This window comes from Erinaceus europaeus, chromosome 2, assembly GCF_950295315.1.
Source record: "Erinaceus europaeus chromosome 2, mEriEur2.1, whole genome shotgun sequence".
NCBI classification, from domain to species: Eukaryota; Metazoa; Chordata; class Mammalia; order Eulipotyphla; family Erinaceidae; genus Erinaceus; species Erinaceus europaeus.
Window position 1 is genome coordinate 76,769 of NC_080163.1, and position 15,097 is coordinate 91,865.

Genomic DNA, 15,097 nt, shown 5'->3' on the forward strand with positions numbered 1-15,097 from the left:
CTGTGCCCATGCTGAGTGCCCTGCCCCTGTGCCCATGCTGTGCCTTGCCCCTGTGCCCATGCTAGTGACCTGCCCCTGTGCCCATACTGAGTGCCCTGCCCCTGTGCCCATGCTGTGCCCTGCCCCTGTGCCCATGCTGTGACCTGCCCCTGTGTCCATGCTGTGCCCTGCCCCTGTGCCCATGCTAGTGACCTGCCCCTGTTCCCATTCTAGTGCCCTGCCCCTGTGCCCATGCTGAGTGCCCTGCCCCTGTGCCCATGCTGTGCCCTGCCCCTGTGCCCATGCTGTGACCTGCCCCTGTGCCCATGCTGAGTGACCTGCCCCTGTGCCCATGCGGAGTAACCTGCCCCTGTGCCCATGCTAGTGACCTGCCCCTGTGTCCATGCTGTGCCCGGCCCCTGTGCCCATGCTAGTGACCTGCCCCTGTGCCCATGCTGAGTGCCCTGCCCCTGTGCCCATGCTGTGCCTTGCCCCTGTGCCCATGCTAGTGACCTGCCCCTGTTCCCATGCTAGTGCCCTGCCCCTGTGCCCATGCTGTGCCCTGCCCCTGTGCCCATGCTGTGACCTGCCCCTGTGTCCATGCTGTGCCCTGCCCCTGTGCCCATGCTGTGCCCTGCCCCTGTGCCCATGCTAGTGCCCTGCCCCTGTGCCCATGCTGTGCCCTGCCCCTGTGCCCATGCTAGTGCCCTGCCCCTGTGCCCATGCTAGTGACCTGCCCCTGTTCCCATGCTAGTGCCCTGCCCCTGTGCCCATGCTGAGTGCCCTGCCCCTGTGCCCATGCTGTGCCCTGCCCCTGTGCCCATGCTGTGACCTGCCCCTGTGCCCATGCTGTGCCCTGCCCCTGTGCCCATGCTGTGACCTGCCCCTGTGCCCATGCTGAGTGACCTGCCCCTGTGCCCATGTGGAGTAACCTGCCCCGGTGCCCATGCTGTGCCCTGCTCCTGTGCCCATGCTGAGTAACCTGCCCCTGTGCCCATGCTAGTGACCTGCCCCTGTGTCCATGCTGTGCCCTGCCCCTGTGCCCATGCTAGTGCCCTGCCCCTGTGCCCATGCTAGTGCCCTGCCCCTGTGCCCATGCTGTGCCCTGCCCCTGTGCCCATGCTGAGTAACCTGCCCCTGTGCCCATGCTAGTGCCCTGCCCCTGTGCCCATGCTAGTGCCCTGCCCCTGTGCCCATGCTAGTGCCCAGCCCCTGTGCCCATGCTAGTGACCTGACCCTGTGCCCATGCTAGTGCCCTGCCCCTGTGCCCATACTGAGTGACCTGCCCCTGTTCCCATGCTAGTGCCCTGCCCCTTTGCCCATGCTGTGCCTTGCCCCTGTGCCCATGCTGAGTGCCCTGCCCGTGCCCATGCTAGTGCCCTGCCCCTGTGCCCATGCTGAGTGACTTCCCCCTGTGCCCATGCTAGTGACCTGTCCCTGTGCCCATGCTGGTGCCCTGCCCCTGTGCCCATGCTAGTGCCCTGCCCCTGTTCCCATGCTGTGCCCTGCCCGTGTCCATGCTGAGTGACCTGCCCCTGTGCCCATGCTGAGTGCCCTGCCCATGTGCCCATGCTAGTGCCCTGCCCCTGTGCCCATGCTGGTGCCCTGCCCCTGTGCACATCTGAGTGCCCTGCCCCTGTGCCCATGCTAGTGCCCTGCCCCTGTGACCATGCTAGTGCCCTGCCCGTGCCCATGCTAGTGCCCTGCCCCTGTGCCCATGCTGGTGCCCTGCCCCTGTGCCCATGCTAGTGCCCTGCCCCTTTGCCCATGCTGTTGCCCTGCCCCTGTGCCCATGCTAGTGCCCTGCCCCTGTGCCCATGCTGAGTGACCTGCCCCTGTGCCCATGCTGTGCCCTGCCCCTTTGCCCTGCCCCTGTGCCCATGCTGGTGACCTACCCCTGTGCCCATGCTGAGTGCCCTGCCCCTGTGCCCATTCTAGTGCCCTGCCCCTGTGCCCTGCTGTGCCCTGCCCCTGTGCCCATGCTGTTGCCCTGCCCCTGTGCCCATGCTAGTGCCCTGCCCCTGTGCCCATGCTGTGCCCTGCCCCTGTGTCCATGCTAGTGCCCTGCCCCTGTGCCCTGCTGTGCCCTGCCCCTGTGCCCATGCTGTGCCCTGCCCCTGTGCCCATGCTAGTGCCCTGCCCCTGTGCCCATGCTAGTGACCTGCCCCTGTGTCCATGCTGAGTGCCCTGCCCCTGTGCCCATGCTGAGTGCCCTGCCCCTGTGCCCATGCTAGTGCCCTGCCCCTGTGCCCTGCTGTGCCCTGCCCCTGTGCCCATGCTGTGCCCTGCCCCTGTGCCCATGCTGTGACCTGCCCCTGTGCCCATGCTGAGTGACCTGCCCCTGTGCCCATGCGGAGTAACCTGCCCCGGTGCCCATGCTGTGCCCTGCTCCTGTGCCCATGCTGAGTAACCTGCCCCTGTGCCCATGCTAGTGACCTGCCCCTGTGCCCATGCTAGTGACCTGCCCCTTTGTCCATGCTGTGCCCTGCCCCTGTGCCCATGCTAGTGCCCTGCCCCTGTGCCCATGCTGTGCCCTGCCCCTGTGCCCATGCTGAGTAACCTGCCCCTGTGCCCATGCTAGTGCCCTGCCCCTGTGCCCATGCTAGTGCCCTGCCCCTGTGTCCATGCTAGTGACCTGCCCCTGTGCCCATGCTGTGCCCTGCCCCTGTGTCCATGCTAGTGCCCTGCCCCTGTGTCCATGCTCTGCCCTGCCCCTGTGCCCATGCTGTGCCCTGCCCCTGTGTCCATGCTAGTGCCCTGCCCCTGTACCCATGCTGTGCCCTGCCCCTGTGTCCATGCTAGTGCCCTGCCCCTGTGCCCATGATGTGCCCTGCCCCTGTGCCCATGCTGATTGACCTGCCCCTGTGCCCATGCTGAGTGACCTGCCCCTGTGCCCATGCTAGTGACCTGCCCCTGTTCCCATGCTAGTGCCCTGCCCCTGTGCCCATGCTATGCTCTGCCCGTGCCCATGCTGTGACCTGCCCCTGTGCCCATGCTGTGCCCTGCCCCTGTGCCCATGCTGAGTGCCCTGCCCCTGTGCCCATGCTAGTGACCTGCCCCTGTGTCCATGCTGAGTGACCTGCCCCTGTGCCCATGCTAGTGACCTGCCCCTGTGCCCATGCTAATGACCTGCCCCTGTTCCCATGCTAGTGCCCTGCCCCTGTGCCCATGATGTGCCCTGCCCCTGTGCCCATGCTGAGTGACCTGCCCCTGTGCCCATGCTGTGCCCTGCCCCTGTGCCCATGCGGAGTAACCTGCCCCTGTGCCCATGCTGTGCCCTGCCCCTGTGCCCATGCTGAGTAACCTGCCCCTGTGCCCATGCTAGTGACCTGCCCCTGTGTCCATGCTGTGCCCTGCCCCTGTGCCCATGCTAGTGACCTGCCCCTGTTCCCATGCTAGTGCCCTGCCCCTGTGCCCATGCTGAGTGCCCTGCCCCTGTGCCCATGCTGTGCCTTGCCCCTGTGCCCATGCTAGTGACCTGCCCCTGTGCCCATACTGAGTGCCCTGCCCCTGTGCCCATGCTGTGCCCTGCCCCTGTGCCCATGCTGTGACCTGCCCCTGTGTCCATGCTGTGCCCTGCCCCTGTGCCCATGCTAGTGACCTGCCCCTGTTCCCATTCTAGTGCCCTGCCCCTGTGCCCATGCTGAGTGCCCTGCCCCTGTGCCCATGCTGTGCCCTGCCCCTGTGCCCATGCTGTGACCTGCCCCTGTGCCCATGCTGAGTGACCTGCCCCTGTGCCCATGCGGAGTAACCTGCCCCTGTGCCCATGCTAGTGACCTGCCCCTGTGTCCATGCTGTGCCCGGCCCCTGTGCCCATGCTAGTGACCTGCCCCTGTGCCCATGCTGAGTGCCCTGCCCCTGTGCCCATGCTGTGCCTTGCCCCTGTGCCCATGCTAGTGACCTGCCCCTGTTCCCATGCTAGTGCCCTGCCCCTGTGCCCATGCTGTGCCCTGCCCCTGTGCCCATGCTGTGACCTGCCCCTGTGTCCATGCTGTGCCCTGCCCCTGTGCCCATGCTGTGCCCTGCCCCTGTGCCCATGCTAGTGCCCTGCCCCTGTGCCCATGCTGTGCCCTGCCCCTGTGCCCATGCTAGTGCCCCGCCCCTGTGCCCATGCTAGTGCCCTGCCCCTGTGCCCATGCTAGTGACCTGCCCCTGTTCCCATGCTAATGACCTGCCCCTGTGCCCATGCTGTGCCCTGCCCCTGTGCCCATGCTGTGACCTGCCCCTGTGTCCATGCTGTGCCCTGCCCCTGTGCCCATGCTGTGCCCTGCCCCTGTGCCCATGCTAGTGCCCTGCCCCTGTGCCCATGCTGTGCCCTGCCCCTGTGCCCATGCTAGTGCCCCGCCCCTGTGCCCATGCTAGTGCCCTGCCCCTGTGCCCATGCTGAGTGCCCTGCCCCTGTGCCCATGCTGTGCCCTGCCCCTGTGCCCATGCTGTGACCTGCCCCTGTGCCCATGCTGAGTGACCTGCCCCTGTGCCCATGCGGAGTAACCTGCCCCGGTGCCCATGCTGTGCCCTGCTCCTGTGCCCATGCTGAGTAACCTGCCCCTGTGCCCATGCTAGTGACCTGCCCCTGTGTCCATGCTGTGCCCTGCCCCTGTGCCCATGCTAGTGCCCTGCCCCTGTGCCCATGCTAGTGCCCTGCCCCTGTGCCCATGCTGTGCCCTGCCCCTGTGCCCATGCTGAGTAACCTGCCCCTGTGCCCATGCTAGTGCCCTGCCCCTGTGCCCATGCTAGTGCCCTGCCCCTGTGCCCATGCTGTGCCCTGCCCCTGTGCCCATGCTAGTGCCCAGCCCCTGTGCCCATGCTAGTGACCTGACCCTGTGCCCATGCTAGTGCCCTGCCCCTGTGCCCATACTGAGTGACCTGCCCCTGTTCCCATGCTAGTGCCCTGCCCCTTTGCCCATGCTGAGTGACCTGCCCCTGTGCCCATGCTAGTGCCCTGCCCCTGTGCCCATGCTGAGTGACTTCCCCCTGTGCCCATGCTAGTGACCTGTCCCTGTGCCCATGCTGGTGCCCTGCCCCTGTGCCCATGCTAGTGCCCTGCCCCTGTTCCCATGCTGTGCCCTGCCCGTGTCCATGCTGAGTGACCTGCCCCTGTGCCCATGCTGAGTGCCCTGCCCATGTGCCCATGCTAGTGCCCTGCCCCTGTGCCCATGCTGGTGCCCTGCCCCTGTGCACATCTGAGTGCCCTGCCCCTGTGCCCATGCTAGTGCCCTGCCCCTGTGACCATGCTAGTGCCCTGCCCGTGCCCATGCTAGTGCCCTGCCCCTGTGCCCATGCTGGTGCCCTGCCCCTGTGCCCATGCTAGTGCCCTGCCCCTTTGCCCATGCTGTTGCCCTGCCCCTGTGCCCATGCTAGTGCCCTGCCCCTGTGCCCATGCTGAGTGACCTGCCCCTGTGCCCATGCTGTGCCCTGCCCCTTTGCCCTGCCCCTGTGCCCATGCTGGTGACCTGCCCCTGTGCCCATTCTAGTGCCCTGCCCCTGTGCCCATGCTAGTGCCCTGCCCCTGTGCCCATGCTGTGCCCTGCCCCTGTGCCCATGCTAGTGCCCTGCCCCTGTGCCCATGCTGAGTGCCCTGCCCCTGTGCCCATGCTGAGTGCCCTGCCCCTGTGCCCATGCTAGTGCCCTGCCCCTGTGCCCATGCTGTGCCCTGCCCCTGTGCCCATGCTAGTGACCTGCCCCTGTGCCCATGCTAGTGCCCTGCCCCTGTGCCCATGCTGTGCCCTGCCCCTGTGCCCATGCTAGTGCCCTGCCCCTGTGCCCATGCTAGTGACCTGCCCCTGTTCCCATGCTAGTGCCCTGCCCCTGTGCCCATGCTGAGTGCCCTGCCCCTGTGCCCATGCTGTGCCCTGCCCCTGTGCCCATGCTGAGTGCCCTGCCCCTGTGCCCATGCTGTGCCTTGCCCCTGTGCCCATGCTAGTGCCCTGCCCCTGTGCCCATGCTAGTGACCTGCCCCTGTTCCCATGCTAGTGCCCTGCCCCTGTGCCCATGCTGAGTGCCCTGCCCCTGTGCCCATGCTGAGTGCCCTGCCCCTGTGCCCATGCTAGTGACCTGCCCCTGTGTCCATGCTGTGCCCTGCCCCTGTGCCCATGCTAGTGCCCTGCCCCTGTGCCCATGCTAGTGCCCTGCCCCTGTGCCCATGCTGTGCCCTGCCCCTGTGCCCATGCTGAGTAACCTGCCCCTGTGCCCATGCTAGTGCCCTCCCCCTGTGCCCATGCTAGTGCCCTGCCCCTGTGCCCATGCTGTGCCCTGCCCCTGTGCCCATGCTAGTGCCCAGCCCCTGTGCCCATGCTAGTGACCTGACCCTGTGCCCATGCTAGTGCCCTGCCCCTGTGCCCATACTGAGTGACCTGCCCCTGTTCCCATGCTAGTGCCCTGCCCCTGTGCCCATGCTGTGCCTTGCCCCTGTGCCCATGCTGAGTGCCCTGCCCGTGCCCATGCTAGTGCCCTGCCCCTGTGCCCATGCTGAGTGACTTCCCCCTGTGCCCATGCTAGTGACCTGTCCCTGTGCCCATGCTGGTGCCCTGCCCCTGTGCCCATGCTAGTGCCCTGCCCCTGTTCCCATGCTGTGCCCTGCCCGTGTCCATGCTGAGTGACCTGCCCCTGTGCCCATGCTGAGTGCCCTGCCCATGTGCCCATGCTAGTGCCCTGCCCCTGTGCCCATGCTGGTGCCCTGCCCCTGTGCACATCTGAGTGCCCTGCCCCTGTGCCCATGCTAGTGCCCTGCCCCTGTGACCATGCTAGTGCCCTGCCCGTGCCCATGCTAGTGCCCTGCCCCTGTGCCCATGCTGGTGCCCTGCCCCTGTGCCCATGCTAGTGCCCTGCCCCTTTGCCCATGCTGTTGCCCTGCCCCTGTGCCCATGCTAGTGCCCTGCCCCTGTGCCCATGCTGAGTGACCTGCCCCTGTGCCCATGCTGTGCCCTGCCCCTTTGCCCTGCCCCTGTGCCCATGCTGGTGACCTACCCCTGTGCCCATGCTGAGTGCCCTGCCCCTGTGCCCATTCTAGTGCCCTGCCCCTGTGCCCTGCTGTGCCCTGCCCCTGTGCCCATGCTGTTGCCCTGCCCCTGTGCCCATGCTAGTGCCCTGCCCCTGTGCCCATGCTAGTGCCCTGCCCCTGTGCCCATGCTAGTGCCCTGCCCCTGTGCCCTGCTGTGCCCTGCCCCTGTGCCCATGCTGTGCCCTGCCCCTGTGCCCATGCTAGTGCCCTGCCCCTGTGCCCATGCTAGTGACCTGCCCCTGTGTCCATGCTGAGTGACCTGCCCCTGTGCCCATGCTGAGTGCCCTGCCCCTGTGCCCATGCTAGTGACCTGCCCCTGTGCCCTGCTGTGCCTTGCCCCTGTGCCCATGCTGTGCCCTGCCCCTGTGCCCATGCTGTGACCTGCCCCTGTGCCCATGCTGAGTGACCTGCCCCTGTGCCCATGCGGAGTAACCTGCCCCGGTGCCCATGCTGTGCCCTGCTCCTGTGCCCATGCTGAGTAACCTGCCCCTGTGCCCATGCTAGTGACCTGCCCCTGTGCCCATGCTAGTGACCTGCCCCTGTGTCCATGCTGTGCCCTGCCCCTGTGCCCATGCTAGTGCCCTGCCCCTGTGCCCATGCTAGTGCCCTGCCCCTGTGCCCATGCTGTGCCCTGCCCCTGTGCCCATGCTGAGTAACCTGCCCCTGTGCCCATGCTAGTGCCCTGCCCCTGTGCCCATGCTAGTGCCCTGCCCCTGTGTCCATGCTAGTGACCTGCCCCTGTGCCCATGCTGTGCCCTGCCCCTGTGTCCATGCTAGTGCCCTGCCCCTGTGTCCATGCTGTGCCCTGCCCCTGTGCCCATGCTGTGCCCTGCCCCTGTGTCCATGCTAGTGCCCTGCCCCTGTGCCCATGCTGTGCCCTGCCCCTGTGTCCATGCTAGTGCCCTGCCCCTGTGCCCATGCTGTGCCCTGCCCCTGTGCCCATGCTGTGCCCTGCCCCTGTGCCCATGCTGAGTGACCTGCCCCTGTGCCCATGCTGAGTGACCTGCCCCTGTGCCCATGCTACTGCCCTGCCCCTGTGCCCATGCTAGTGACCTGCCCCTGTTCCCATGCTAGTGCCCTGCCCCTGTGCCCATGCTGTGCCCTGCCCGTGCCCATGCTGTGACCTGCCCCTGTGCCCATGCTGTGCCCTGCCCCTGTGCCCATGCTGAGTGCCCTGCCCCTGTGCCCATGCTAGTGACCTGCCCCTGTTCCCATGCTAGTGCCCTGCCCCTGTGCCCATGCTGTGCCCTGCCCCTGTGCCCATGCGGAGTAACCTGCCCCTGTGCCCATGCTGTGCCCTGCCCCTGTGCCCATGCTGAGTAACCTGCCCCTGTGCCCATGCTAGTGACCTGCCCCTGTGTCCATGCTGTGCCCTGCCCCTGTGCCCATGCTAGTGCCCTGCCCCTGTGCCCATACTGAGTGACCTGCCCCTGTGCCCATGCTAGTGCCCTGCCCCTGTGCCCATGCTAGTGCCCTGCCCCTGTGCCCATGCTAGTGCCCAGCCCCTGTGCCCATGCTAGTGACCTGCCCCTGTGCCCATGCTGGTGCCCTGCTCCTGTGCCCATGCTGTGCTCTGCCCCTGTGCCCATGCTGAGTGACCTGCCCCTGTGCCCATGCTGTGCCCTGCCCCTGTGCCCATGCTAGTGCCCTGCCCCTGTGCCCATGCTGAGTGCCCTGCCCCTGTGCCCATGCTAGTGCCCTGCCCCTGTGCCCATGCTGAGTGACCTCCCCCTGTGCCCATGCTGAGTGACCTGCCCCTGTGCCCATGCTGTGCCCTGCCCCTGTGCCCATGCTGTGACCTGCCCCTGTGCCCATGCTGTGCCCTGCCCCTGTGCCCATGCGGAGTAACCTGCCCCTGTGCCCATGCTGTGCCCTGCCCCTGTGCCCATGCTGGTGCCCTGCCCCTGTGCCCATGCTAGTGCCCTGCCCCTGTGCCCATGCTGAGTGATCTGCCCCTGTGCCCATGCTAGTGCCCTGCCCCTGTGCCCATGCTGTGCCCTGCCCCTGTGCCCATGCTAGTGCCCAGCCCCTTTGCCCATGCTAGTGACCTGCCCCTGTGCCCATGCTGGTGCCCTGCTCCTGTGCCCATGCTGTGCCCTGCCCCTGTGCCCATGCTGGTGCCCTGCCCCTGTGCCCATGCTGTGCCCTGCCCCTGTGCCCATGCTGTGCCCTGCCCGTGTCCATGCTGAGTGACCTGCCCCTGTGCCCATGCTGTGCCCTGCCCGTGTCCATGCTGAGTGACCTGCCCCTGTGCCCATGCTGGTGCCCTGCCCCTGTGCCCATGCTAGTGCCCTGCCCCTGTTCCCATGCTGTGCCCTGCCCGTGTCCATGCTGAGTGACCTGCCCCTGTGCCCATGCTGAGTGCCCTGCCCATGTGCCCATGCTAGTGCCCTGCCCCTGTGCCCATGCTAGTGCCCTGCCCCTGTGCACATCTGAGTGCCCTGCCCCTGTGCCCATGCTAGTGCCCTGCCCGTGACCATGCTAGTGCCCTGCCCGTGCCCATGCTAGTGCCCTGCCCGTGCCCATGCTGGTGCCCTGCCCCTGTGCCCATGCTAGTGCCCTGCCCCTTTGCCCATGCTGTTGCCCTGCCCCTGTGCCCATGCTGCGTGTGTGACCCTGACCCCCCCACTGTACCACCCTGCCTTGTGACCCTGACTTGTAGCAGTCTGACTGTGACCCCCTGAGACCCCACCCACCTGGCCCCTCATGGGCACTCTGACCTTCATGTGGCCTGAGGTCGTGTGAACCCAGCCTCTGTGGGGTGGACGTTTACGGGGGGGGGTTTCCTGGGCTCTGCGGAGTGGCCTCTGCAGCCACCAGGCCAGTCCCCAAAGGGGCCACCTCCAAGAGCCCTGCCGCTCCGGCCGCCCCTCCACACCCGTCTGTCCCCAGGGCTCCCCAAGCCGGTGATCCTCACGCACAGACGTGTGCGCAGTATGTGCAGCCTGCTGCCCCTGTGCGGGGTCACGGCCGAGGATGTGGTGTACTGCGTGCTGCCTCTGTACCACGTGATGGGGCTGGTCATCGGGGTCCTTGGCTGCCTGGAGCTCGGTAAGCCCTGCCCATCCAGGGCCCGTCCACCTGCAGGGCACGGGGGTCCAGGGGTCTCGTGTCCGGACCCCTGACCCCGCAGCACGCTGACCTTGGGAAGGACGCAGAGTGCTGTGCCCCGGCCAGCTGGACCAGCGCCAGTGGCCAAGGCTGTGCTCGGCCCAGACCCGGAGGCGGCCGACCGGGACAGTCCACGGTCTCGGGACGGTAAACATCCGTAGCCCCAAAGTCCAGGGTTGATCCCAGAGCTGAGCAGCGCTCTGGTTAAAGCAGAATCATGGATTCTCACGGACCCACCGGCCCAGCTTCCGCCAGTGTCAGCATCTTGCTGTAGTTGACGTATCATCTCTTCTAATTCTCTCCTGGCCAGAGCCCTGCTCAGCTCTGGCTGATGGTGGTGCGGGAGATTGAACCTGGGACATTGGAGCCCCAGGCATAACCATTATGCTATCTACCCTCCCCCTCTTACGGCCAACAGGGTTATCACTGTAGCTCAGTGCCAACACTACAAATCCACCACTCTATTTTGTTTGGATTGGACAGAGAGATCTTGAGAGGGAGAGGGAGATAGGGAGAGAGGCACCAGCTTCACCGTTCATGAAGAGTCCAAACGGTCTGCAGGTGGGCAGCAGGGGCCACCCTGGTCACGCACATAGCAAGGCACCGCCATGCAGTCCTCTTCCAATTGCCTTTTAAAAATCTCCATTTATTTAATAGAGACAGAGAAACCATAGGGAGAGGGAGATGGAGACACCTGCTTCTCCCCTGCAGGTGGGGAGCAGGGGCCTGAACCCAGGACCTTGCACACGGCCATGTGTAAGCTCAACCACTGCTCTGCCCTCTGCCGACTCTCTTTACGTGTCTACCAGCTGCTCACTGGACCTTTCTCTTCCCCAGTGGGACTTTGTGCTGCAGGATCCAACCGCTTTGGGTGAACTCTGCTTTTCTTTCAGGTAGTGAGTGAGAGAGACAGAGAGGAGAGACACCACAGCACTATTTCACCACTCGGGAAGTTTCTGCTCTGCATGCTGTTGCCACGTGGTGACCAGGGGCTTGAACCTGCGTCCTCTACCAGGTGCTCTGTCTCCCAGTCCACTCCCTGCTGCTTTTCCATCCTGATGGAGAGACACACAGCATCCGACCTTTCCCCGTGCCTCCCGTGTGCTTCGTGGGCAACAGTTGTCCTGTCTGAGAGCTGCCTCCCTGCCCTGGGGTGTTATCTTTCTCTCCCCCTCTGTCTCCCCCCTTCTCCATTTCTCTCTGTCCTATCCAACAATGAAGACATCAATAACAATAATAACTACAACAATAAAACAACAAGGGTGACAAAAAGGGAAAATGAATATTTTAAAAAATTATAAAAAGATTTCAGAAAAGGTTATGTTATTTTGGATAGAGACCAAGAAATCGAGGGCGAAGGGAGAACACCAGGTGGGACTAGGAGCTTGACCCTGGGACCTTAAACACTAGATTTTTAGACAGCTAGAAATCAAGAGGGAAGGGGTTCTTCTTCTTCTAGCGTTTGCCCTTCAACAGTCAGCAGCGTCAGGTTGAGCCTGATGTAAAGTTTCGAGACCTCCTTTGAATCTGGAGAGGTGGCAGTCGTTGACTATGTGGGTCATAGTCTGTCTGGAGCCGCAGGGGCAGTTCGGGTCGTCTCTGGCTCCCCAGCGATGGAACATAGCGGCGAACCGGCCATGGCCTGTTCGATAGCGATTGAGGAGGGCCCAATCACAACGTGCTAGGTCAAAGCTGGGTGGACGCTCGCAGGGTCTGTGATAGCGATTGAGGAGGGCCCAATCATAACGTGCTAGGTCAAAGCCGGGTTGACGCTTGCAGGGGTCTGTGATGAGGTGTTTGTTCTTGACCTCAGCTGACTGCCAACTCTGTTTCCAAGAGACTGGAACAGAGAAGTTCAGTGTAGGCGTAGGAGAACAGATTGGATGACGAGACGTCAAGCGTTGGACAGGGTGGGCGAAGATATCCGCGTATATTGGCAGGTCTGGTTGAGCGTAGACGTGGGAAATGAACTTAGATGATGCCGCATCCCGACGAATATCTGGCGGGGCGATGTTGCTAAGAACTGGCAGCCATGGAACTGGGGTGGAACGGATGGTTCCAGAAATGATCCTCATGGAGGAATATAATTTGGAATCGACCGAGTGGACATGGGGGCTACGGAACCATCCTGGGGCACAGTATTCTGCAGTGGAATAGCATAATGCCAGAGAGGATGATCGCAGTGTGGAAGCGCTCGCGCCCCATGAGGAGCTGGCCAGTCTTGCAATGATGTTATTCCTCGCGCCCACCTTTGCTGTAGTTTTTATGAGATGTTCGTGAAATGACAGGGTGCGATCGAGAGTAACGCCAAGATAGACTGGCTGGGCTTCATGCCGGATTCTCGTATCGCCAAGCTGCACATTAAGCTCACGCGAGGCCGAGGCATGGTGTAGATGGAAAACAGAAGGGGTGATAGGGAGAGAGAGACAGACACCTGCAGACCTGCTTCATATCTCACAAAGCTTTCCCCCCTACATGTGGGTACTAGGGGCTCAAACCTGGGTCCTTGCGCACTGTAACTTGTGTGCTCAACTAGGTGCACCACCACCCAGCCCCGCTAGATTATTTTTTGTTGCCCTTGTTTTATTGTTGTCGTTATTATTGTTGTTGTTATTGATGTCGTCACTGTTGGATAGGACAGAGAGAGATGGAGAGAGGAGGGGAAGACAGAGAGGGGGAGAGACAGACAGACACCTGCAGACCTGCTTCACCGCCCGTGAAGCGACTCCCCTGCAGGTGGGGAGCCGGGGGCTCGAACCAGGATCCTTACGCCGGTCCTTGCGCTCTGCGCCACGTGCGTTTAACCTGCTGGCTGCGCTGCCACCCGACTAGATTATTTTTTTAGGATTTATCGACACTTGTGACACAGAATCGGAGCATCACTCTGGGACGTTCGATTCAGGCATCAAACTCGGAACCCCTAGTGTGAAGTCCAGGAATTTAAGTCACTGGGGCTTGCAGCCTGCATCAGTCCGTCACTCCTGGCAGACTTAATTTTTCCGTAAGCACTGTTCAGCTCTGGGTGATGGTGGTGCTGGGCACTGAGCCAGGAACCTCAGAGCCTCAGGCAGGCGTCTGTCCACTGAGACAGAAGAGAGCAAAGATGAGAGCGTCACTGTCCCCGGGGTCACAGGGATTGAACTCAGGATGTTGTGTTTCCAAGTTCAGTGCCCTGCTCAGGCGCCATCACACTCCACCCCTGATACTTACATTTTGGTCACCACTGAGGTGCCACTACTCCAGGATGGCCTTTCAAACAGAGACAGAGGAGAGAGAGAGAATGCTTCCTGGGGTGGTGGGGTGGGCGCAAATCTGGGTCAGGCACATGGCAAAGCAGCGACTCAGCTGCCTTATTGGCCAATTATTACTTTTGTTTCACTTTATTGACATCAGGGTGACCACTGGAGCTTGGTGTCTGCGTGACAATCCACCACTTTTGGTGGTCATTTTCTCTTTTTTTAATTTTTTATATTTATTTTCCTTTTTGTTGCCCTTGTTTTATTGTTGTAGTTATTATTGATGTTGTTGTTGGACAGGACAGAGAGAAATGGAGAGAGGAGGGGAAGACAGGGGGGGGGAGAAAGACAGACACACCTGCAGACCTGCTCTGGGGGCTTGAACCGGGATCCTTACGTTACGCCGGTCCTTGCGTTTTGCGCCACCTGCACTTAACCCATTGCGCTACCGCCTGAGTCCCTTTTTCTAAAAATTATTTTTATTTTTTTTCCTCCAGGGTTACTGCTGGGCCCAGTGCCTGCACCATGAATCCACCACTCCTGGAGGCCATTTTCCCCCCTTTGTTGCCCTTGTTGTTGTAGCCTCGTTGTGGTTATTATTATTGCCATTGTTGATGTTCATTGTTGGATAGGACAGAGAGAGATGGAGAGGAGGGGGAGACAGAGAGGGGGAGAGAAAGACAGACACCTGCAGACCTGCTTCACCGCCTGTGAAGCGACTCCCCTGCAGGTGGGGAGCCGGGGGCTCGAACCAGGATCCTTACGCCAGTCCTTGCGCTTTGAGCCACGTGCGTTTAACCCGCTGTGCTACCGCCCGAGTCCCTTTTGTTTTGTTTTTACAAGAGTTTTGCTCAGCTCTGCCTTATAGTGGTGCAGGGGATTGAACCTGGGACTTTGGAGCCTCAGGACTGACTCTCTTTGCAGAACCACTGTGCTATCTGCCCACACCCAGGAGTCAGTTTCACATCAAACAGAAGAAGAGAGCCATGCCAGAGCACCCACAGTCATTTCCCACGCCAGAGCACCCACAGTCATTTCCCACGGCTGAGCGCCACAGTCATTTCCCACGCCAGAGCACCACAGTCATTTCCCACGGCTGAGCGCCCACAGTCATTTCCCACGGCTGAGCGCCCAGTCATTTCCCACGCCAGAGCGCCCACAGTCATTTCCCACGGCTGAGGGCCCACAGTCATTTCCCACGCCAGAGCGCCCACAGTCATTTCCCACGCCAGAGCGCCCACAGTCATTTCCCACGGCTGAGCGCCCACAGTCATTTCCCACGCCAGAGCGCCCACAGTCATTTCCCACGCCAGAGCGCCCACAGTCATTTCCCACGGCTGAGCGCCCAGTCATTTCCCACGCCAGAGCGCCCACAGTCATTTCCCACGCCAGAGCGCCAACAGTCATTTCCCACGCCAGAGCGCCCACAGTCATTTCCCACGCCAGAGCGCCCACAGTCATTTCCCACGCCAGAGCGCCCACAGTCATTTCCCACGGCTGAGCACCACAGTCATTTCCCACGCCAGAGCGCCACAGTCATTTCCCACGGCTGAGCGCCCACAGTCATTTCCCACGCCAGAGCACCACAGTCATTTCCCACGCCAGAGCATCACAGTCATTTCCCACGCCAGAGCGCCCACAGTCATTTCCCACGCCAGAGCACCACAGTCATTTCCCACGCCAGAGCACCCACAGTCATTTCCCACGCCAGAGCACCCACAGTCATTTCCCACGCCAGAGCACCCACAGTCATTTCCCACGCCAGAGCACC

At 62.6% G+C, this 15,097-nt stretch overlaps 1 protein-coding gene across 1 annotated transcript in view; it reads left to right on the forward strand.

Moving 5' to 3' along the window:
- SLC27A5 (solute carrier family 27 member 5) overlaps nt 1-15,097 on the forward strand; it is a 38,860-nt gene that overhangs the window by 14,164 nt on the left and 9,599 nt on the right. The window contains exon 3 of the mRNA XM_060186494.1: nt 9,872-10,030. Coding sequence (XP_060042477.1) covers nt 9,872-10,030 — 159 coding nt within the window. The remainder of the gene's footprint in view (nt 1-9,871; nt 10,031-15,097) is intronic.